General features: G+C 37.2%; 1 protein-coding gene across 2 annotated transcripts in view; it reads right to left on the bottom strand.

The window, feature by feature from the left end:
* The window catches only part of ANKRD28 (ankyrin repeat domain 28), a 74,332-nt gene that overhangs the window by 33,818 nt on the left and 14,827 nt on the right, over positions 1 to 25,687 (bottom strand). For both annotated transcript variants that reach the window (XM_009069201.1, XM_009069199.1), the window contains exons 3-8: positions 18,691 to 18,769; positions 8,369 to 8,439; positions 5,392 to 5,592; positions 4,535 to 4,622; positions 1,319 to 1,461; positions 59 to 271 (exon numbers count right to left, since the gene is read on the bottom strand). In XM_009069201.1, the coding sequence (XP_009067449.1) occupies positions 59 to 271; positions 1,319 to 1,461; positions 4,535 to 4,622; positions 5,392 to 5,592; positions 8,369 to 8,439; positions 18,691 to 18,769 (795 nt within the window). The remainder of the gene's footprint in view (positions 1 to 58; positions 272 to 1,318; positions 1,462 to 4,534; positions 4,623 to 5,391; positions 5,593 to 8,368; positions 8,440 to 18,690; positions 18,770 to 25,687) is intronic.

Genomic DNA, 25,687 nt, shown 5'->3' on the forward strand with positions numbered 1-25,687 from the left:
TTTTGGAAAATCTACCTCTGATCTTTAAGAGTGAATGGATGGCTTTGGATACACCTACCTTTATATTTACATCTGCTCCGTTGCAGACCAAAAGCTCTAAACACAATGCTCCATGTGTCGATGCAGCAGCAAAGTGCAAAGGTGTAAACCCCTTCTCATTCACTTGATTTACATTAGCACCGCAGTCTATGAGTTCATTCACTACAACATCTTGACCGTTGTAGCAAGCTACATGGAGAGGAGTATTTCCATAGGCATTTGGTTCGTTCATCTATCAGACAAAAAAAGCCAAACAAGGTTAGTTAGACCAAAAAACTGTATTACTGCAGCATTTAGTTCTAATAAAGAAAAATCTCACATCATGAGATTATGTTTTGGAACTCTTCAAAATCAGATATTCTGGATATAGCACTTTGATTGAGAAGTACGTCCTGGGGAAGAGTATGATTGCTTTACAAGTGATCCAACCTCCTCCAATTGTCTCCACACCAGTTTCCTGTACACAACTTGAGAGAACATGCACATGCCGAAAATGTCAACAGTGGCAATCTAATCTGCACAGACACTACATACTAAGCACAGTACAGATCTCTGTAAAACAGCTGTTTCAAGTTTCCATGAAAAACAGAGCTCAAAGAGACTTTTTTGGGGGGAGAAGGCATGTATAGAAGTAGAATTTGTTGCTGAATGCAGTGCAATACTGAATACTGATCTACTTCTCAATATAGAACCTGGGCTGCATTCTCCAGCCTGGTAAGACTAAAATGTGATTCACAATGTAGATTTCTTCCACAGTGTCACAGCTTGTTGTTAACACACTTTCTACATGCAGATACAGTAAAACCTTTTAATTTGTTTTGCATTTCAATATTAATATGCCATTCCTTACTGCAGTATTGAAGTTTCTTACAATTCTTAGTATTTTCCAAAATTTATGTGATGTAACCAAGTCAGTAACATCTATATTTTACACAGAGGCAAAACCACTTAATTTCCTGCACTTTAAAAAGGATTGTGTGGCAAAGAAGCTAGCATTGGAATTCCTATTTCTTGACCTTAAGTCCAATGAATTGCAAGTAAGAAATACCAAACAAAAAACCCTACTAAATACATGCTTATTTTCAAGTTCTTGTGAAAGGCTCTTAAGTTACCTGAGGGAATGAGGTTTTATAACAGAAAAAGTTGTATTTCTAGAGATCTTCCTTTATATACTTTTCACTGTATCGCAACCTGTCCTAAATAAAGTGTGCCACAGTACTAACAGAAGCAATACAAACAACAACAAAAATACACATCACTTCATTTTAGTCTTCCTTACATCAACTCCAAGATCTAGAAGATACTTGACTACACTGATCATCCCACTAGATGCTGCAGCATGTAAGGGTGTATATGATTTCTTGTCTTTGCATGTCACTTCAGCTGTATGTGCCACAAGTAATTTCACAACTTCAATGTGACCTATAATAAAAAAGACAAATAAAATAAAACAGCATTTTTTATTAACCAGCATAGGTTTACAAGCTTAAGAAGTCGACAAATATTATAACATGAACAAGACATTATTCATTTGGACCTAATCTGGAAAATAAAGAATTGCTCTTCTTTTCTAATGCTATCAAAAGCTATAAAAGCAACATAAAATACTCATCTTCACATACCACATCCAACAATCATAGCATGTACACTTCAAAAATAAACTTGTTAATTAAAACCCCAATTTTGTCTTCTTACACAGAAGGGTATTTTAAAATGACTCGAGAACTAGAGGTGAAGTAACTCTGTAATTATTAAACATTTACTGCAAATTTCTGTTAACAACTCGAGAGACAATGGGACTGTCTTCCACTTTCACCTCAATTGCAAACATGCCCATTAAGGTTTCCAGAACTTCAGCACAAACACCGAAAAAAAATCACACAAACATGAAAAGATGAAAATATTCTATTTTTACTTAAAAATATATCTCCCCCAATCCAACTTCCTTTACTTGCAAAGCATTTAAAATGTTGAGCCAAATCATACAGGATTTAGCAAAGCTCTGTTTTCAAGACTGACTCAGGCAAGTCTCTGAGGAACCACAGCCTTGTGAAAGCATCACCTGCTCTCCTGAGACAATGGCAGGAGAGTAAGAGATGAGTGGGATCGTGAGGAAGGGATGAGCTGGGAGAAGTTTCAGGTAAGAGGGCGGAAAAGGGAAAGGAGGGCAGGGAGCCCACTCTGAACTGGTTGGCAGCAACTCTCACTGCCAGCTTTGGGCGAGGGGCCCCAACACCACACGACTGCTGCGAAGGGCAATGAGCTTCTCCCTTCTGTGCCTGCATCCCCCTCCACTGGCTTGCAGGCAGTTGTACCACTGCCCGCTAAGAAGCCATGAAAATGGGGTAACCAAAAAATTCGTCATTCTTGCTCCATTCTTAATTGAACTGCCAAACAAGATAATCACTGAAAACACATGGATCATCATGACAAGGTCTGCAGAATAAAGGAGCACATGAGTTAAATAGACCACAGTACACTTAGAGCTTTCCCCTTCTAACTGACCCATACAGACAGACGTTTAACCTTTCAAGTGACCCTTACCTTAGTTAAAGAAGTGGGGAGGGGCACACCGAATACTTAGGCTTATCCAGTCAGACAACTAAGTAAAAAGTTTCAACTCCAGCTTTCAGTTTAAGTGCTTCATAAAAAGTGCTTTTTCAGTGACTAAGAGAATTTGCAAAAGTTTGAACAGGAAGGGACCACCCAAAGGAATACAAAGCTATGCCTGTAAACATTCAGCCGTCATAATACCTATTTTATGCTGCATGCCCAAAAACATACAAAACACCATTTCACCTAGCTTTACTGATGAAAAACCTAGGAGTTTACCAGTGCAATGTGAAGAGCTGCAATATTTCACTTTTGAATTACTTCAATATTCAGGAAATAAGAGAAAGAGAAACGTAAACATGATAGTCATCTTCTGACCCAAATACAATGAGGATAAGAATGAAAAGTCCTACATGAGAGACAGTGAAAGGAATAGAGACACTGAGCAGAACAGTGGCAGAAAAACTTAAAAGAGAAGAACAAAAAAACCCCAAACCCCCTGACCTGCATGGAAAACGCAAGCAGCGATCAGTGGAAGGCACTCAAACAGAAGAGCAAGGTACTTGACGTGGCCAGCGCTGCAGAGACATCCCGAAGCACTAATGAGGGCAACGCTGGCATGCAAGAATGTAAGTCCATTTCAGTCACAGCACTGAGGCTGGACAGCAATGGAGCCGGGTGAAAAGCAGGAAGGAAGGGAAACAATGGATATAACCCTAGAAAGTTATTTATAGTAGAGTGACGAAAAGCATAACTTTTTAACTCCATGGTCAGTTGTACGTGGTGGAAAAACTTTTAAGATTTTCTTCAAACAATTGGAGCAAGGTACAATGGCTCTCAATTGTGAGAGAGAATGTTACAGTTTTTTAATCTTTGTTTGAAGACATTCAAAAACTTTTCCTACTCTATTGTCTACAAAGATACTTAGGTTGATTGACATCAGTTAAATTACATTTTCCCCCATCAAAACACTGTTCATTAACAGAGTTTCCTGTTAATAGCCTACAAAATAGCACCAACTAAAATTGGAACAAATGTAGCTTAACTGAAAAACGTAAGACTTTGCTCTCATTTAGGTAAGCACAAGCCAGAAAACATCTCTGTCCTCTCACTGACACTGGTCAGATCTCTGCCATCTCATGCACGAGTTTCAGTCCACAAAATTTTGCACTTAATCACTCTGAGCTAGGTGGCTGGACAGCCTGTCAGAGACACTGCTTTTCAAATATAAGTACATTAAAAATACCAACAGAAAATATTGCAAATAACCCTGGATCAATAATAAGGATTGTTCTTTAACTTCTGCATTTCAAGTACTGGTATCAGTACCTGAAGTGCAGTATCATCCAGCTTCCAATTACAAGTTAAGCATTAATGCTGTGATGATCATTTCATAATTCACTGGCAGGTTCAAGTCTTTTTAAGTCTGATAAAAGGCAATGAAGTACATTACTTTGACAGTACTGCCAATGCACTGATCAAGACTATAAGAACAATAATTATCCACTCCTGGAGCAAGAATGGGAAGGCAAGAAATTGCAGTTTCAGAGACTAAATACCAGTTTCAGAGACTTAAGTCCCAGGTTTGGTATAATGACCCTCTGTTTCAGGTGCCTCTTGTATTAACCACTTAAGTTTTATTTAGCATGACTGCAAAATTTTTCATCTCTGATTAGACTCCCTGAAGAACATAGTTCCTCCTTTTTAAAGAACAAAATTACTTACCTTACTTTTCTTTTTCCAACAAATTCATTTTCCTCACCACAACAAACCATATTTATAAGGTGATTTGAATTGTACTATTAATTGCTTTCTGGCAGACACACAGATTACCTCAATGCTTACAAAGCAAGTATTTTCCCTAGGAATATAAAAACCCATTAAACATAAGGTGGTATTTTTGTTACTACCACAATAGCTATCAAGTGAAATATGTACATACCCATATATGCTGCCCAATGTATAGCTCGTCTGTCCTTCTTGTCAAAAGCATTAATATTGGCCCCTCTAGACAACAGTAAGCTGACCATCTGAGATAGACAGAAAGAAGAGAAATCCTCTGTTCACAATGGGAAATTCTGCTTAGACAAAGAAAATCATAGAAGAAAACAAAAATATATGCCTTTCCAGAGGCTTTAAATGTGGCTTTGAATATTCCATAAGCTTGCAAAAACTGGCTGCCCACCTTGGCAGCAAAAATGACATGACTGTAAGGAACACAAAACCTGGTGTCAACAAAAACATCTCCCAATTAAATATGGCAAAGCTGTGAAATCTTTCAAATCTGGAGGTTATTACTAAGGGATTCACTAAAGGTAATCCCTAAAAGCAAGCCTATTTCCAATGTGTCTCCAATTACCTATATACAATTACAATAAGAATTTCTCAACAGACATTTCTCAGGGCTTGAACATTAGTGAGTTAGAGCTTATTACAGGTGTTTCCTCCACATTTCATTGGCAACACATTCCATACATTTCACTACTTACTGAACAAAAAAGTGTCCTGCTTTTTCCATTTTAAATTTACCTGTTACTAGTTTAACTCCACTTAACTCAGGCAAATTTGCTTCTGTCATAAGAAAGGTGAATGCTATAATAACCTTCCAACTAAATGATGCAACACTTTGCCCCACAACCATTCTGTACAGACATGCATACAGAAGATAAATTTAAATACAAAATAGGGGTTGGGGTTTTCTGAGGGGATGGGGGAGACATGATTTTAAAATGAGAAACTAAACATCAGAAATGTGAGGGACAGAATGATGAGTGGGAAGTTAAGAAAATTAACTTTTACCTCAACGTGTCCACTGAAGGCTGCATGATGCAATGCAGTTCTGCCTGCTCGATCAGACACATTTACATTGCTTAGGAGAGGCACCAAAGCTTCAGCACATTTCACAGCTTTGTTTGCAGCTGCTATATGTAGGGGTGTCTGCCAGTTTTTGTCACGAGCATTGACATCTGCTGAATGCTTTAACAACACCTGAACAGCATCCTGAAAGCATTTACAAAAAAAAACCAAGCCACTTAGTAGAGATCTGAAATGTCACCCTTAAATCCAAGGACAGTACAGTGGAATACAACTCTTTACAATTAGTTCTTTTGTTAACATCATCTTATACTTCGGGATTTGTACTTTATCATAAATCCAAATTCGAGCATGTTCTCAAAAACATGAATAATATATTCCCTACAGGATTCAACCATTCCCAGAACTTTTACCCTGCTTCTTAAGCCAAGTGGCAAATAGTTTTGTCGTCACAACTGATTTCCAAAGTTCAATAAACCACTTCAGGATTTCTTCCACTGCCATGAACATATAACAAATTCCATTAATCTGTCTAGAATGGTTAAGAGAACAACAGAGTGTTAAATGTACATTTAGAGAACCACAGATAAAAGAGGGCATGGTCATAAAAAGTTTCAATGTACACTGTTGCAAAACTCCTGAAAACCATTTGAAAACGCTGCACTGAATTCCATCGCTCAAAAAGATTATTCATTTTGTTTTGTTACAAGTACAAGCTGTGAAAATTTCACAAATAGACTGTAATTCTTACAGCAAGATAAACAAATCCCATTAAAATATGTGCACTCAGTTGGAATGCATAAAAAATAAATGTGTCGGCAATATCAACATGATGATGAATATTGCATTTTACATCAACTGTGTGACCTTCCCACGATTCACTGATTGTTTTTGGTGACTGCCAACTCAATCACTGAGCACACAAATAATTGATTACCTCTCTTTGAACTTAAAATGTGTTATCACAAGTTATTACTAGAAATTTTGAATTACACTATGGTACAGTATCTAGGTACTATTCTCAGCTATGAGCAGAATTCTAAGTAACTCTTGATTCTAGTTATATTTTAATAAATTGTATTTAAAATGTTCAAATTTCTTGTACTGTCAGTAAAAAAAGGAACAAACATAGAAGTGAAAATACTGCATCACAGGTTTGTAATTTAAATGAGAAATGAAACAGCTCTTCTATTCTGATAAATGTAAGCAGACTTAGTGCTTAAAAAAACTATTATATTTTGAACTGTAATCTTTTTTTAAGCAAATATTAAGACAGACCATAACCAGAACAAGGAAATTTTACAATAGTTATTATCCCTTTTATAGAAGGAAGTACCATAATACTAGTAAAAACAAAAATGTATCTCATATTTGTATGTCCATATGCATTAATGAATTTCATAGAATTACTGAATCTACTTAGGTCTTTTTTTTTGGCCCCAATGTACACCAGGAACACACAAATATAAAGGCCTAGAATGTGACTGTCTTGACATGAAGTTGCCTGAACTTGCACAGTTAATAGCTAAATCCATAATTTCAGCTATTCTGTATGTTTCAATGCCCTTGTTTTTTCTCCATTACATCTTTTCGCCTAATGCCCAAAACTCATATATGTCAGCCGGAAAAAACTGCCCATACCTATCAACCACATATATGGGCTCCTATGACTCACTGTGCTAATAAATAGAGAATTCTGATAAGTGTCTATCATTGCCCTTTGGGTAAATGGTCTGGTTGGTTTGCCTTTGGTTGGTATTTAAAATCTTCCACATTTTAAAAAACAGGACCATGGTTACACTTCTTGAAGTTATCATCTAGGCCCAGGTTGTCTGCAGCACTGCTCTCTGCAGCATTACTGAGGGAAGGAGCTTTTATTGTTCCTCAGCTCTGAGGAACACAACATGTGGTGCTTCGGTCAGCAGCTAAAGAAGCAGCCTAAAAATACCTCAAGAAGAACAAATAGCATTTGGGAATAAAGTGCCCTCAAAGATTCATTTTCAAACACCATTTTGAATTACACAATCTCCACATAATTTAGCTATTAATGTTAGTGACAAAATACTGCAATTTATCCAGGGAATTCAAAAGCAAAAACTGAAATGAGGCTTGTTTAGATAGTTCATGGATCAAATACTTGAAGTTCAACACTTGTCAAAAACAAAATAGTCTATATTCCATCTTGTCAAACAGAAATGTACATGGAATCTTTAAAACACCTTCCTTTTTGAGACATACCAAAATGAGCATCAATTCAACTCAGGATCTCAAAGGGGAGAGTTTTGCATAAACTCTTCCACATAACAAGCTCAGCATTTCTCTGTTTGCTTTGATCTTCTACAGGCATTTAAATTTTTTATTAGGACAACCACAGTAGAGAAACAATAACAAAGTAATTTCTTACATTATTATATTCTCACAACTGTGTAACTGGTAGGCTTCAAAAAACATTCTAAATTTCACTGATCATTTAAAAAGTGATTTTAAATGCTATTATTATTAATTAATCACTTTAAAAAAAAGATGTTTGCAGGCCTTATGAAACCATTTCTTTCTTCAATGCCTGAACAGACAGGCATGTAAAAAAATTAAGAAGTGCAAAGACTATGCCGTAAAAGCTGCACTAAATCTTAATTCATCTCTACTTCCCTCACGCTGAAGTATTCTGGTTACCTTAAGAGAGAGAAACTGGAGTTGAGAACACTGTGTGCAAAATCCTCTGCTAGGGAAATGGCAGAGAGCAAAGCTGAGAACTCTAAGTTTATAGTTCTCCTCCTTTCCTCCTGCTCATACATGTGATAAACATTTATACATATACTCAATAGGTTAAACAAACTGTTGCAAAACTGTTCTGCAATTCCAAACACTTGGAGTAGCTTCAGTGCTTAAAAAATGAACAAAGGACAGAAGGTAATTTGAGATGTCTTATTTTAACACAAAGCAGTCAAAAAAGGCAACATACCTCACTACAAGATGCTACGGCTCTGTGTAAAGGAGTCAACCATTTGCTGTCTTTGGCATTAACTCTAGCTCCTGCAACAAAAAATAAAAGTAACAGAAATGTAAAATATATTCGTCGAATGAACAAAATATTTTCAAGAAGAGAAGCAGAACTTATTAGTTATGTATTCTAGGCTCATTAATACAGTATGATGCAAAAAATGGAAAGGGATCTGTTTTCCAGCTAAAGTCCAACCCTTTGAGGAAATTCTTTTAACACTGTACCCATAATACACTTCCACATCAAAGTGTACTCATATTTTTACACCAGGTCATCCTCTATAATCGTTTGTACTTCCAACGCCACATAAAAGGCTGTTGTGTAAGAAAGACAAACTCCTTGCCTTCATTCAGCAACAGAAATCTCGTACTTCCCCACTACAGCTGAAATTCACCATTAAAATAGAGTCTCTGTTTCTCCCTATGCCTCCAGTGTCCTTGTAGCTGGCACATCTGATGCACAGCTGTATAGAATGAGGCTGATTCTTCTACTGGGAATTTGGGAACAAATCTTCCCTACTCTACCAGGTCACCTGGCCCACCCTAGGCTCTCCTTGTCCTCCCTTTGTGAGACAGACTGACAGCCACACCTCTGCTTCTAAAAGCATATATTAAAACCAGCTGTCCTTGCCTGCGAAAAACAAGGCTGCACAAACAGCTCTAAGGACACACGACTGAGTTCAGATTTTATGTTTCTTCTTAATAATATAAAGGAAAAAGAGTTTGGGGATTTCCCCCCCCCCCCCCCCCCTTTTGGTTTCACTCCCCCCCCCCCCCCGAAGAAATCACCTGAACTACATTTTAACTTTCAATGAACTCCAACAAGCAAGAAAACTTAATGATTAAAGTTAATAACTTAATTTCTTACAGATCTGTACATACACATATATAATGCCTTGTAGGTTCTTTACCCCTTGAGTAGACATTTATGCAATCTTAATTTCCAAACTCCTGAGATTTTACAGAGATAGCTTAGACAAAATGTTGTACTTCTGAAAAAAATAAATTGGAAATACTGTTGGAAGGAATCACGCAAACATTAATGCTACATGATCAGAGCTGATTAACTTCTCAGGCTGAACATAATATTGTTGTGTCAGAACCAAATGAAGTTTTTTTCTATGCGAAGAACAGAAGAGGACAGAAAGCTTAGAGACACAAAATGCCAAACAGGCAGCTGGTCATGTCAGGATACTCAGCTGACAGACAAGGTATTTTGATCCAAGAACTGCACCAGTAAAGAAGTCTCTTCCAGTCCAGCTGAACAACCTGACCAAGAAACTTAGCAGTCTGTACAAAATCATGGCTGTACCTACTAAGCAAACTAAATACCTGAAGTTCTCTTGCGTTTCTAAGTCAATCAATCTCATTCAGACTTAAGAACAGAACACTGCAGCTGATGCAAACTCCCACTTTGATCCTAGGTCCTGGAAGAACTAGACAGAGTCTGAGGACTCTGTGCTGGCTACAGTTTCAGGGATTTCACTATTTCCTTACCCAAATTTTAGAAGCTTTGGGTGTCATCCTAATTTTCCAAGTGTAAGAGATTTTGAAAAATAAGGTTGATGAATAGGGAAGAAAGTCCAAGTCCATTTGAAGAACCCCCTCCATGATCTAACAAAATTTTAAGAGACTTCATCATATCATAAGTCACACAGCCTAAGGACCTACTGTACTGCATCACATCATGTACCATAACATAATGTACAGAACTCAAGCAAAAAAAGAATTTGAGGATTCTAAAAAGTCACCAGAAATGTCTTAGAATTCTTGGCAATCCCTGCCAAAAGACAGTAAGTGATGAATGAAACCACAAATATAATGAAGTAATGATCAGTAAGTGAGAATGTATTTTGAAAGTATCTGTAATTTTTGATTGTCTTCCAGGTAATTGCTGTGCACACCTTGTTTTCAGCAGCTGAGACAAAAACAAGAGCCAAAATGGTAGTCCAGGCTCCACCTGACTTCACATTTAGCCAACAACCAAGGAATGAAGCCTTTTCAAAGTCTGCTTTTTATCTCTAATTTTAGGATACAAACGCCTTTGAAATATTTTAAAGGAATTAAATGAGTTACCAGTTCATTAATTACCATCCTCAGCAGTTTCCTCAGGGAAATTACATTTTCAAGACTTGAGGTCAGGTCAGATCCATCCAGGTAATGAAGCCTGAGACAGGAGATGCACCATGCACATCAGAAGAGGAGAGACATGTTTCTACTCCGAAGAAGCAACAATTGCCTAGGCTTTAGCTCTAAGTGAAAACATCCTTAGAGTCCAAGTAGAACTTATGGGTTCAGATAAGATGTTTACCGACACTTCTGGTACTTTTAACACACAGCCTAAAAACTGCACCAGAAGAGAGAAGGAATAAATATGAAAAGATACTGCAGGAAAGGTTTTCTCAGTGGTAAGTTAATCACACTTGCTAAGACTAAAATAAAAGAATATATGAAAACAAAAAAGAAAATCAGCATTAGCCAAAGAAAGGTCTAAGGAAATCTGAAGCCACATCTGAAAGTAACATGGTCATCCCAAAAGAACAAAGATTGACACAACAAGAGCTGGATGCCATCCCATAAGTGGTCTTCTATCCAAACAAGCAAGAAAGCCTAGGTCTAGCATATGCCACAGTTAAATTCATGTAACGTGAAGACACTAGAATAAGTTAACTTTTCAAATACACAAAAATATTGTAGATTCTCTGACAAAAGAAAAAGCCAAAGCTGACTTTTGACAACAGATCAAAACCTTTGATGGACTACTTAGCGTCTTACTGCTTTTTCCCTCCACAACAAAAACGCTTAAAGAAGTTCCAAAATTGTTATATTTAAAGACAAAGTTATTAATCAATAATCAGGATTAATGTACTATCAAAACCCACATATGCATTATTACTGTTGTAATTGGGGAGATCTATATCTCTATACATTAAACAAAATATTTGAAATTCTTAGAGAGATACTTTACCCTTAAATTTTTTCCAAGAAGAGATGCTGCCAAGAATGATTTAAATTTCATAAAAGAGCTTCTTCAAACAGCCTTGCATCTGAGGACATAATCCCCCTCTAGGCTGTTCTTTGCTCCCTGCCACATGATTTGGGGAAAATGTTACCATCCCTCCCTCCTTCTTCAGATGCTCTCCGTGAGCCATAAAGCTCCTTCAAACTTATCAGTCCTACCATGCAACAGTGAGGGAGTTTACAGCCTTCATCTTGCGGGGTAAAGCTCTACACCAGACCATTGCTAGTAAATGTTACAAAAGCATATTACAACTCTACCAAATGTCTTTTCCTTTAAGAAGTTTGCTTAAAGACAGTTTGAACACATGTATGTGTATAACTCACTGCACCAACACTACTGATGCAATATTATCTCTGTGAAGCTCGACCTGCTGACGTGTTAACCAGGGCATTTCTCACATTTCAAATGCCAGTTATGCAGCAGTTTGCTCTTTCAAAGCACAGTGCACTGTACCTCAATCCCCAGTGTGCAAAAACAGAAACAAAAAAACCCAACCCAAAACACCACCACCACCTTTGGAACTTCCAGACTTCAGAGGCATAGTCTTAACATGTTTATTAAAACTTCTCAAATATTTCATTCCTTTACTGTAAAATTTCTTATATTCTTTTAATGCCATAGAGCTTTCAGGAAAAGGGTTTGGGGGCTTGCCAGAGAGATCAAATACAACATTGCAACACAGATACCCACTTTGAACTGAAGAACAGATCATGTAAATGATCCTCCCTTAAAACTGCACCTTCCAAACAAACCAAATTATTCTTCTACATTGGTGCACTAATCATTAAACAAGATCTTCCCTTTCATCACCAATTTTCCTAGTACAGCCTAGTAAGATTACACATCTAGGCAAACATAAAAGCAGGACTTTTGCTCTGCAAAAGGTGGGGGCAGAGGGAGTGAGGAAAGTATTACGTAATTTTCTTCCCTTGTCCCTGAATCTTACATTTCATCTTGCAAACTTGCATCTACAAAACTGACAATTAGAAAGACATGTTTTACTTAATAAATGTAGTGCAGAAGCTACTGAAAAACTCAGGGAGGTTCAGTTTTAGCAATTGCATTTAAACATTTTCCATCTCAATACATGCACTGATTTACAGAATGGTCCTGGAGGTTTTAATTCCATCAGACCATACCTGGCAACTGCACGTTTAAATATGCTGTTAGCCACCAATACCTGGATGTATGTTGCTGCACTCCAATTGCTACATTTTGGTGTCAATATCCTTACGTTTGACTAAGAGTTAGCATCTCAACCATTTCTTGAAGAGACAGGCAAGGAATGACTGGGCAGGAAATGGTGCAAGGAGCAACCACACAGCTCCTCCTTCACCCATGAAGTGCCATACAAGTATATACAGCCATGTCTCTCACATCACCTCTGTGTTCCTCTCCTAAGAACATTTGCTGTGACTCTCCTCCTGAGCTACTCTTCACCAGAACTCTAAATGTCCTCAAATGACTAATGAATGCAGTGGCTACATTACTCATGAGTCACTAGATGGAAATAGATTCAGAAAAGAAATACAACAGAACTGACAAGACATTTTCATTTTTGCTCACAGTACTGACTTAAGTACTGAATTGCCTTCCACTGTTCTGTTTGCAGTCTGTATTTTTAGACTGGTAAGGATGGTATTTTCCTTTGTTATTGTACAAGATGTACTAGCGACTGAACAATATCATAATATAAGCAAAGAAAGCAAAAGTGTTTTCATTCAATTATGCAACACAGACACCTGACCTTCAGTATTTGAAGTTCTGAAATGTTTACTTAGGAGTAAGAGATACAAACAAGAGCTTTAGAGTGCATTTTTAAAAGTAATGAACTTTGCATTAACAACTAGGGTACTGAATAATTCTAGGAATGATATTTGCAGAAATTACAGAGATCTCAGGTATAAATCACTGAGAAAAATCAGTAGTCCTACTGTAATTAGATTCTGTTTAATTGTTTTGCTAAGGGCTAGTAATAGCTTCAAAAGCTTTTCCTTTTAAACGATCCACATTTTTATCCAGAGACAATGACCTTGGAAGCACATAAACTGGCAAGGAGAAATCCTCAGACTATACTGAAGAATAAACAAATAGAGAAGAAAACTTCTCCTTAGATAGAAAGATATGTGAACATTCAGAAGGAGATACAGAAGAAGTTTTTAAAGTAAAAGATTTGAGATATGAATTGGAATAATCAAGAGTAGAAACTGAGTGCAATTTCCTATTGAAAACTTGGGTATTTTGAAAGTCATTGCTGCAAAAATAATGAATAAGATCTTATTGAGGGAAAGCTTCTTGCTATTTATAAGCTAAACACATAGGAAATGGATCTATAGAATAGTGAAAAAAATCCAAGAGGAACAGGATTGGAATCTTTTGACCAGCAACAATGATGTTTAGACAACAGTTTTTGGTTTTGTTTAAGAAACAAACAAAACCACCTCAAAACCCCAAAACAACCCCACAAACCCAAAAATCACATGGAGATATACTGGCCACAGGAAAGGAAAACCACAATCAAGTCAAAGCCATCCTTCCAGGACTTAACTGATTTGTGAATATAACAAGTCCATTTCCTTTCAGAACTTTACAGTTTCTGCCACATCTCAACCTCATCAAGCTTCAGAAAGCTACACAAGGTTCTGAGACTCCTCGAGCTACTGAATGCTTCTACCTTTTCCTAAGTCAGCTTAATTTTCTCTCTCAAAAGAGTGTCAGAGCTACTTTCTTCACAGCAACTGACTGTTACTGCTGCCAGGGGGAAGTTAGGACAGCTCAGAAAAAGAAAACAACAGCCAACATCACTGTCAAAAGAAGAGGAAGCAGCCGAAAGATAGAGCCAGTGTAAAAGGAGCCCCTGTGAAACGCCTTCGGTGTGTGCGTACATCTGCAATCCAAACAAAGGGAGCTTCATGCAGCTGGGATTTCTGCAGCAATAGCATTTCAACAGCTGAGCTGTGTGACTGCCATTGCATAAATTTTAATGCTCGTGTGGCTTCTGAATTAGATGAAAGAAACACAAGTAGAGTGGTGTAACACTGGAACACCTTGAGTGTAGAGGTGCAGTGGTATAACACTGGAAGGTCTTTACTAGTAATCTTCCAAGACCTGTTATTACTGTTTTCCAGCATCAGCATGATTCTTATATTTTCCAGTTAACTCAGAGGAAACAAAAACTTGTGGGCTGCCAGACCTTAATGGGATTGAGTTTGATCACACTCATGTAACACAGAGCTTCACATAGAGAAAATTTGGGGTTAAACAAACAGAAATGTGTTGTGTCAGTACTTAAGTATCAATGGAACATAGTAACTACATCTATTCAGAAGAAAATGGACAATTCAAATGCTGATTTTGTGAATTATGTTGATTTCGGTGAAAGCAACTACAGCCTGCATGGTACTTTAAAGAGAAGAAGTGGAAAAGGTTAGTAACCATAGCACACATTCTGTGATCACATTAATCTGTTCAGCTTCTCACATGTCATTTCCCAGCAGAGTAGACTCTGATGGCATTAAAAGTTGCAGGACAAACAGAATGAATGGTTTTTTATGAAGCAAGAAGCCTCTACAGAACAGTTCACATGCAGGACTTAAAGAAGGGTTTGATTTTTTTTAAAATCAGGACTTCTTGGAAAGAACAAAAACTTGGACAGTTAATTAAGACTTAATTACTATACTTTCCTGCTTTTCAGTAGTCTGCCATCATTTACACAAAGTCAGTTCAATTATGCAAAGTAGACAGATGTATTTGTGCACCAGAATGCAGAGCTGTACATAGGTCATAAAAACACAATTGTGACGAGTGTTACAGCTCTTTCCAGAGTAATACAAAAAAGCAAATGCTTCTAGAATTATGATCCTCAACTTTTGCTCCATTCTTCCAGATGTTATAAACAACCATCTTCGTGCCTCTTCTTTATTTACTTTTCACCTCCCTACCTAACAAATTTAGGAATGCTAATTGCTTATCAAGCTACAAATCTAACAACGAGAGATGGATTTGAACACTTAGACTTCCACAGACCACAGTGGTATGACAATCTGTTATTAAGACACTCACATCCTCAGGGGTCAGGTTTTTTAGTGTTCAGTCAATCACTGCCTCAAAATAAAAAACAAAAGGCAGTCTAAATGACCTGCCCCAAATTGGAGTCACTGAAGTAGTTTTCTTTGATGTTTGGATCCTGTATCCAAATCATCACCTTCACGTCCCTTGCCCAGATGAAAGACTACAATAGGAGAGGTCACAAAGCAACTTTAGGATTTGGTGGGAAAATATTTCAAGAACTCAAAAACTAAGTATGTATGCTCCTAAGACTGAGAACTCACTCCACAAAAGTCTGCAAAAAGTGACTGACTCAGTTCTGCCTTCAGAATATGCAATATGGATTGCTTATGTCTACAGCAAAGCAATATAAACACATTGCAACAGCAACATATCAAAAATACATACTTGAAAGCAATGTGGATCCCCTGGAGTGGGATGCAAAAGACATTTCAATCAAATTTAAAAAAAAAATGTTGAGGTAACACATGATAACACTGTAAGAATAGAGAATAATGAGAAATAATCAGGTAAGAGCCACTGAGTAGTGGAAAGATTAATACTGACCTCAGTAATTTTGAGGTCCAGTCTGAAGAAAGAAGAAAAACATCAAAGCAAACAGTCTTTGTAGGATAGCCTGCACAGCAGGAAAACTGTGAAGTGGTTCCTAATAACATTCCAGCATAACTATGTAGAGGACATCATAAATTGCAAAAGCAAGTTCTCATAAGGTGAGAAATGCTAGGATGAAAACAGTCTACACAACTTAATTCAATCCTCTGTGCAAATATGTTGTGATAGGTCAATTAAGGTCACATACAGAATTTATACATGCATAGTTGTTCAGAAATGCTATTTATTAAAAAAACTACTTTCTCATTGTTCAAAATGAGGTCTTGCAACATGGCAAGCATTCTTCAAAACTTGGTATGGTAACAGATGTTCTATATTTGCTCCCTAAAGCTCCTCTGTTTCGACAAAATGTAACATTATACATCTGTCTCAAAGGAGAGATTTGATTTCCATCTGAAACACAACAGATGAATTTCCCATATCTTTATGAAATGAAGAGGATAAATATACTTAACCTCTGTTCCCCATCTTCCAATTAAGAGAGTTAAAAGACAAATCTTGGCTTCTGCATTTTCAGACACCTAGACCTGACTCCTCAGAGAAGTAGCTGATTTGGCATTTCTACTACAGCTGAGTACTCACACTTCACCAACCACAAACATTTCAAATCCAGCATTCAGAAATGAGGAAGACTAACTTCGTGACTACTTTTTGAAGAGTCTAGTTTAAGAGGCTTGCCTAAAACCACAGCTTGCAAGCAGGTAATACACAGATTTGTGCTCAAGTACAGCACAGCCTTTCAAACTGAACAGCCTGAACATGTAGACATCACTTTCTCATCCTGCAATTAATGCCCCTCTTTATTCACTTACAAACATGTCAACAACTCATACCTACCTGTGCCTCCCTCACCATAACACCCTGGGTTCACTCCCAGCACAGCCTCTCCCTGTGACTTCCAGGAGGCTGTGCCTCTACAGCAAGGTACAAATGTGTAACTGAAGTTCACAGCAGAGCACATGAGCACAGCAAGGTTAGACTGATACTGCCTATACAATCCACAGCTTTTGCAGCTTTTGATTTGCAATTATGTGTTGTTTTGTTGCAAGCAAATCTTGATTTTGGTTAAGTAAATGTTGTCTGAGACGTATCAATGTCTTCCTGAACAGTCTGCAGACACAGCAGCATGCCACAACCTCTCCTCCATGTAACTGCTCAGCTTTGGACGACTCATACAGCTCCAATTCTTAGTGCTTCACTTCCCTTCTTCATTTTTCCCTTATACTTATCTCCAGGCTATATGCCCAAACAGCATGACTAACCTTTCTTCCCCGACTGCTACCCCCCAGTCAGGATCTTGTTTCATTCATATCTGAACTAGACTCTCACTCCTTCCATATGCCCTTTGCCTGAGAGAGGGATATTTGCTTCAATCACAGTTCTGGTAAATGGGCTCTGTTCACCTAAGTCAGACAGAAGATTCATTTTCAGAAGTAGGTGACTACACCTTTGCAAAGCTTATAACATTGTTAGTTTTTGAAAGGGATCATCTTATATTTCCAATAGTCACAAGAACTTGGATTTTCTTAACAAGGGGGAAAAAAAGTACCTTTTCACAGGTGAAAAGACAAAAGTGAACTTTTCTGGACATATTATCACTACAGAATATTTCCATAACATAGATACATAAATATACAGACTGCAATATTAATTAATTCTAAGTATATATACACTTATATAGAGAGAGTACATGTAATATATACAATGAAACTATTATATCTTGCTAGAATTATAAGAATTTAAATTATGCCTGGCAATTTCAGTTGAAAGTCTGGAAGTGACATTTCCTTAAAGCAAAATTTGTTATTAAAGGTTGATGGGTGTGTGTTGGAAATAGCTTTGCACAGGTAAGGTGTGCAATTAAGCAGACTGAAGATTAAAGTAGTTCTATGGGACTGCTACAAATTTTAATCTTTCTGTGTAGGCTTAAAGCTCTGTATCATGAATTCAGCCTCAAGGTACCTGATGGGTAGGCTTGTCCCAGATCAAAGACAACCAATTCAGTAATTCAGTCAGAAAGTTCTGCTTCAGGTTTTTGGTTTAGTTTCGTGGTTTTCTAACTTTTTTTTTAAAGCCCAAAGTATACTGTTTTACAGAACTTGCAATCTGTCCTAGTACAAATAAATAGGAAAAAAAGATGATCTTTTAACATTTTCAGCTGATCCTAATTCTATTCTGAGCATTTAAGGCAACAGGCAAGCATACTTAAAATAATTCAACCAACTCTAGATGCCATCTTCTATGTTCAATTGTTTTTCTGAAGGCTAATTCAGAATCAAAGCAATGCTGCTAACATTTACCTATAACATACACAATTACTTCTTTAAATTAAACTGTCTCAAGCTGATCAAGCTAAAAATGAAAATAGCTAAATTTGAGAAAGCTTTCTACAAATATTTTAGAGTAGAACTACACAGTATTATAACACTGATAAATCTGGAACCCAAAATTTCAGTACAAACAACTTTAATTTCTAGTACATTAAATATCTCAGTAAAAGCTACACAGACTAAGATGTACATAAATACTTCTTTGGATGTGCATAAAGTTATTTTTTTTCCGTTAACAGGAACAGAACATACCAGATAAAATAAGTAGTTCAATAATTTCTGCATCTCCCAGATAGGCAGCAGCATGTAAAGGGGTCCTTTTCTCATTATCCTGTGGTAAGAGGGGGGAAAAAAGGTTTTATTTAAAATAAAAAAATATGTTTTAGCATTCTGCATGTTATGAAAAAACACTGAATAGAAGTGCATCTTCCAAATATTGTACATATTATATTTTAGAAAACATAATTACTCTAAAGACGTTAGTCACATTACTAAGACAAGCATGCTTCTCCCTAAGGAGACCTTAACACCTACATAGTCAACCTGTGTTTTCCTGACATACAGAGACTGCAGATGCTCATCACATCTTTAGATTAACCCATCAATTATAAACCACCTTTCACTTGTCTCCAGAGACAGGAACCTGAGGCTGTCCTACACAGTCAAAATGGTGTGTCATCGTCATAGGCAACAATTAGTGAGAGACATTTTCTTTGTGAAGTTTAGTTTCAGAAGTTATTATTTAAACAGGAAATAGAAAAGAAGATGGAGTGCACAGGGGCAAAAATACTGAAATCCAGCTTCAACTGTTCTGTTTACTGTAAATAAGCAAAGAGAAGGTAGAGATGCAATTTATTTTGCAGAAAACACTGGAGGATGCAAGCAACACCCAGCACATTCAATAACTTCAGGCTGATCTAAGGTAGTTTAGAATGGATAAATAAGAAAACTTACTTAACTACATACAATATATACTGATGAACATTCTCTTTTGAAAGACTAGTACAAAAAATTTCTCAGCTCTTTCAGGATCAGTGCAAATTTCCCTGTACCATTTTTAGGTTAATTAGAAAAGTAAGATCACATCACAGTGAGTGATAAAAATGAACAAGAATCAATCAGTTTGCTCTCAGAGGCAAGGCTGCTGAGAAACCAGAAAAAAAACAGATAATCAGTCAGTATCCTGGTTCTGGCCTAAGCTGTGCTTAGGTGTTAGATCTTTCTAGTAGTTTCATATACACAAATTTATATAGAGCAAGAAGTTTTACTTTGCCAGACATTACTAATCATTCAACTGTTGTGTCATGACTATCATAAAATTAACACACTTTTTTTTGACATTTTATTGTGAAAAGCATTCCTCTTCCTTGCTAAAACAACCTTATTCAGTGAATCCCTACTTCAGAGCTAGCACCATACAAGAAGAAATTTAAAGCTCATGGCAGGAGAGACCTGATAGCAAAACTGGACTGAGACCCAAGTAGTTCTTCTAAAACATAAAAGACTGTGTCGAAACTTGGAACATTCAATCCATCCCCTCCAAGAAAACATCACCACACACACAACCCCTTGTCCCAAACAACCTATTCCCTGTTTAGTACCTGCTCAGAGTCAGTTGAAGCCACAGAGTCACCATTTTTATCAATGTTTCCCAACAGAATTTCTTGAATTACACACAAGTAATTCCAAATTCAGCAGTACAAACCTGGCACTGATGCACCCCTAAGGAATCAATACTACTTACTTATCAGTAACACCACATAATGCCTCACCAATTTCTTGCCAGTATGTCTCAACTACAGATTACACATCTAGGATAGAAAAAGGCAGTCCCTTGCATCAAGGACTTGTGAATTAGGGGGAGGGGAAAAAACAGTAAAAAAGAAAAAAAGAAAAAAAAGAAAAAAGAAAGGAAAAAAGGAAAAGAAAAAAAAGGCTGGAAGCACAAGTGATAAAGCAATACACATATTAAAACTGCTTCCCCTGTTCAAAGGCAGTAAAGACTAGCCAGCAATGAAAATCAGTTTTCATTCCTCCAGCCTGGAGACGCAGAGCTTCTATAGGTAGCTAATATTGAAACCTTTTTGATAATGCTAAGGAGCCTATAAACTACTTCCTAGATTAAGAAACACAGAAAATTGACTACGATATCATACTGCCTGCAATTTCATCACAGAATTAGAGAAAAAATGGGCCATGAGTACTTTCTTCTGCAGAGACAGCATTTACACCGGACTGCAAGCAAAGCCTGCATTCCTCACATAAAGTACAAGACTCATTACTATAAAAATTGTCAGCACACTTGTGGTATTGTTTTGTTTTGTTTGGGTTTGGTTTTTAACACCTCAGTGACAGAAGTCATACAAGTAACCAGTGTGATATAACCAATCAGAACTCTTCCAATAAAACATTGGACAGAAGGGAGCTATTTGTCTAGAAAAATATTTATCACCAAGATCCAAATATAGTTTCCTGGAACACTCAGGGTCCAAATTTCTGATAAATTCCAGACATGCTTCTCCAAAAATCCAATCTCTATTAATGACAACTGCTGAGCATCCTGAAAACACCAAGATACAAACATGAAAGGAGCTCAAACACAAGCAACATTTCCACTCTGGCGCTCCTGTTTCCAAGCTGTGTTTCTAGCAAATATTTCTGTTTTACTGCTCTTAAGCTGAGAGCTCGAAAATACTCAAAGCCCAACTCCCAGTTCTGCAGCAGGGAGTACAAACAGGGTGGGTATGTATGTAGGGGATTGGAGGAGATGTCCCTGGTCTGCAGCACCAGGGCAGCCCTGCTGGGATGCTCACAGCTTGTCATCTTCTAGGTCAACTCCACAAGCTTGGTATTTCAACAATTCCAAGCCCCAGGGTATCTACCGACCACAAACATTCCGCAAGCTGAGGGTGCTTTGACAGAAGCCCTGACTTTTCCCCCCCCTCCCCAGTCTGACAGCTGGCATTTTTTGATGCTGCCAAACAATTTCTTTTTTTTAAACTTCACTTCTCTGTGAGAAAGTTTTCGGTTTAGTATTTAAAAACATGGTTTTCAGAACTTCGTACAAAAGCAGAAATGCTGCATTCAACAACCTCTCATGGAAAAGGTCTTTGCTTCCATTAAAAAAAATAATTCTCATTTAGTTCCATCTGTTCATTTTATGATTGAACTTCAATAAATGAAATTTGAGTTAAAGAGAATTTTGTATTTTAAATGCTGCTAAAGTACTGCTATACAGATCAACTATTTTTTCATTAGAAAACACTAATCATTTAATGAATTTTCATCTGCAAATACAAACTACTACATCTAAAGGATTACATTAAATAACACGAAGAAAGCTTTCAGCTTTAGCAAGGAACTTTGGAAGCATTGTGGAGCACTGACATGTCATACCAGCATAAATACTGGCCCTAGTATTCTTCCCTTAATTTCATAAACTTCAATGGCACTAATAGAAAAATTTCAATAGAGAAGGGATTTCGCACATAAAGTCAGTTACACAGAATGTAAGATCTAACACCGCTAGTACTACTTAATTCCAAATACCACAGTGGTGCTACTGTATTTGACAACACAGAAAAGCAACTGTTGTGCCATCTTAATTTTCCAATTCAAAAATCTGCAAGGCAAATGGGATTATTACAACTCTAAATCAGCTGTAATGCTAGTAAGGAAACAGATCACACTAATGGCATTAGGCAAGTTTTACATAGTTGAAAGAGAACATTCAACTTGTTCAAACTTCCTGTTTCCAGTAGAAACAACAGAGAAATTTATATTCCCAATAAGAAACTCTCAAGTTTAATTTCAGATATTGGTCATTGCTGTCAGCAAACTACAAAGCAATAAAAACGCTCAGTCCTTAAGCAATCGGTTTTCAGAATGATAGTTCTGTGTCACAAAAATGCCGACATCATACTTTTATGTGCCTTTGGATTGCATTACATGAAAAATAGATAATCCTTCTGTCTGCAGTACTTCCATTTATCAAGTTTCCCAAACATTTCCTCTACACAGGAGTTTCTTTAAGGGTTACAACATGAGAAATGCACAGGAAAAGGCCTTATGACCCCACTAAAACCAAGTTTGGAACAAAGTGACAGGAATAGGGGTACTGTGACCTTCATAAACTCTCCTAACCGAGAACATGGTAATGCCACCTTTGTTTCATTTCACCTAAAGCAGTAGTTTTAATTGCTTGGCACGTTATTTCATGGAGCAAAACTCCTACAATGGACAAATCTATGCTCATTTAAAGACGCAGCATTCAAACCTACCTCTTTTTAAAGTATTAAGTGTCCTTTGAGACATAAGAATTTATTCCTGGTTTGGATTCTATCTGAGCAATTGTTTTAGAATAACTACAAGCAACTACAGAGAGTTCTAAGGAGCTAGATAGATGCCTTAAAGGCAGCTCTCTCATCCCAGGCATATCCAGTAAGACTGCTGGAACCAGTCTATGGCTTCCCCAAGAGTGTACTAGAATGGAACTTCAATTTGCCCTTCAAATAGTTCAACACCTACTGATCCAAAATCTTTGAATTAAAGTATTTCTTGGAAAAGCCTGAATGCAATTTCCCCCTTCATAAAAACTCCTCTTTAGACTATCTGCGCTTTAAAACCAAATTTTGCAGTAACACTTTAAAACACTCTATTTCATGATCACACTTAGAAAATATCATTTTTAATAGGTGCTCTGTGCTGTATGACTTGTCAGCTGTCTGCTTCCAGTACCATCTGTTCCTGGCAGAAATCAACCCTAAACACACGATCATAAATCTTGAACGAGTTTCAATTCCAGCATACCCTGTAGTAGCTTTAATAAACATTCCTTTTCAGTGAAACTGCTTTTAAATACAGCACTTGGTGTGTTTTTCAGTTAGGTTAGAGAGACAGGACTTTTCAACCAGCATGATGTGGAATTCCTGGGTTCACAGATGATGTATAAGAACATGATTACAAAGTATTTCCAACTCTTTCACAGCGTCCAGCATTACAGGGGTCTCCCTCAGAATGAAGCCTCCGTACTACACTTGGGAGCCACTAGAACACTGAACTACAGTTACAGATTTTGCTACAGTTCTTAGAATTATCATTTTGTCAGGCAGAATAACTATTTACTCTAGTCATTCACACCAGAAAGAACACATGTAAACACATGGCTTTTACATTCCAACTTCAAACTTCGCAAAAGTTTATTTTATGTACTTAATTCCATAACTGAGGCCGCTAACTCTTTGGAAGTGTGTTCAATCACAACAGTGCATTAAAAGCACATAACTAGAATTTGAAAATTAGCAAACTGAAACAAGAAAGAGATTAAGCATTAGGCTTTCCAAACTTGCAAATCTGTGTCAAATTTACTTTGTATCTCTACCTTACCTTAACTGTAATTAACCTGCCATTTCTTTGGATTTTCCCCCAATGTTTCTTATCTTAATTCTCAGAATTTTTCGTTGTAAAAAAATAACAAATTTCTAACTAATTTTGTTTAACATATTTTTTGGAAGCAGACCTCTACTTTCTCACCGTATTTCAAATTTAAGATTCATATCCAATATAGACAGCAAGCTAACAAGTTACACTAATGGTCTTCTGCATGCTTAAAAATGGGAAGAAAGGATGCCGGTAACCACAAAAATAATACTTGTTACATAGTTAGTCACCAAGTATCTTTTGAAGACAGGTGATACATACATTGTAGCTGAAATGATTAGATTTGTCATGCTGACTCCACTCATTTCTTGAACAAATGCTCATTTGTATGAACACCTGTACTGCGTTTGAAAGAAACATTTTTTGAAAGCCCAGTATTAAACTTCCACTAGTATGATTTTATCACTACACATTACATTCCAGGACATATCCTCTTCAAGCCTCTATTTGGGCAGAGCAAATACAGACCTTGAAGCAATCACAAAAACACTGGGGTGGAATCTTTGCCCTCTTGCCCATTAAGACAGCAGTGACCAATGACTGCTGTCAGAGACCCTGAGAGAAAAGAAATGGCTTTACAACAAGGGCCATATCAGCTGTAATCTGCCAAATCCTCGTGCTGTTTCTAGTTTAGGTCTCCGGTACCAATTTAATAGTGCAATAGTACAGTAATAGTGCATGCTCTTCCACTTGATTCGAGATAAGAATAACAATACTTATAATAAAAACTGCCACACTGTAGATTAGACTACTAAATCATTTACTTGTGAGTGCCATTTCTGGCACTGTAAGCTTGTAGAGGTCTTACAAAAACTGGATGGCAGTGGTATGTATACAGTAGAAAATAAAAGCTAAGTCAGAAGAGAACTACAAAGCAACCTAGAAAAAGATCATCAGAACACCACTCTGGGAAAGACCAAGAGGTTACCTGAACATAAGTCATTCCAAGCATGTGTGTTCCTCAAGAGCACAAGCTCACAATTTTCTAAATTGCCACAAGGAAAAAAAACCTGAAATAAAATCCCGTGACAAAGTAATTTTTAGTGGGTCTACACTGTCATGCAGAGAAAACAGTAAGCTCAGTACTTCTAGGATGTTAGAAGAAAATACTACTCGTTATAATTGCAAAGTAGAAACTAACCTCTCCAAATCTGATTTTCCAAATATCAAAATCAAGCACTCAGCAGCTTCAATTGGGCAGATTTTGTCCATGGGCATGTGCCAGAAACAGGACAGAAGTTCCTTGGGTCTGGGTGACTGGGCAAAACAGGGAGGAACCCACACCAACTGAGTGGCATTAAAACTACAGAAATGGAAAAATCTGATCTATTCTAACTTCCTTACTAATGGCAGCGATAAAAGACTAAGAAATTTGACAAAAAAAAAGTTCTGAGCTATACTCAATTTCCACCATGAACAATGAATGAATAAGAACAACAGAATGAACCTTGGTCAGGAAAGCTCCTTCCCTGGGACAATAAGGTATCTGCCATGGTAAAAATTTCAGGGGAAAAGACTACCACAGATAGATGCCAAACTGGAGTTTTAGTCTATAACAACGGTGACCAGCTATAACGCACTTCATAACTGTGCCTTTCAGAAAGGAAAGGAAGGATATAACAGAACAGCTGTCCTTCCCTTTTCTGATTACTGGAACATCCCAGGCAATTGAGTTTCTTCCCTAACACGAAACCTGGAGTGTATTTAAAGTTCTACAGAAAAAAAGGCAGGCCAAACATTCAAGTTTTACTTTTGTCTAGAGGAGAACAGAACGACACTATCGCACACCATTCCACATTCCAGGGACACA

This window comes from Acanthisitta chloris, unplaced genomic scaffold (assembly GCF_000695815.1).
Source record: "Acanthisitta chloris isolate BGI_N310 unplaced genomic scaffold, ASM69581v1 scaffold13962, whole genome shotgun sequence".
NCBI lineage: Eukaryota > Metazoa > Chordata > Aves > Passeriformes > Acanthisittidae > Acanthisitta > Acanthisitta chloris.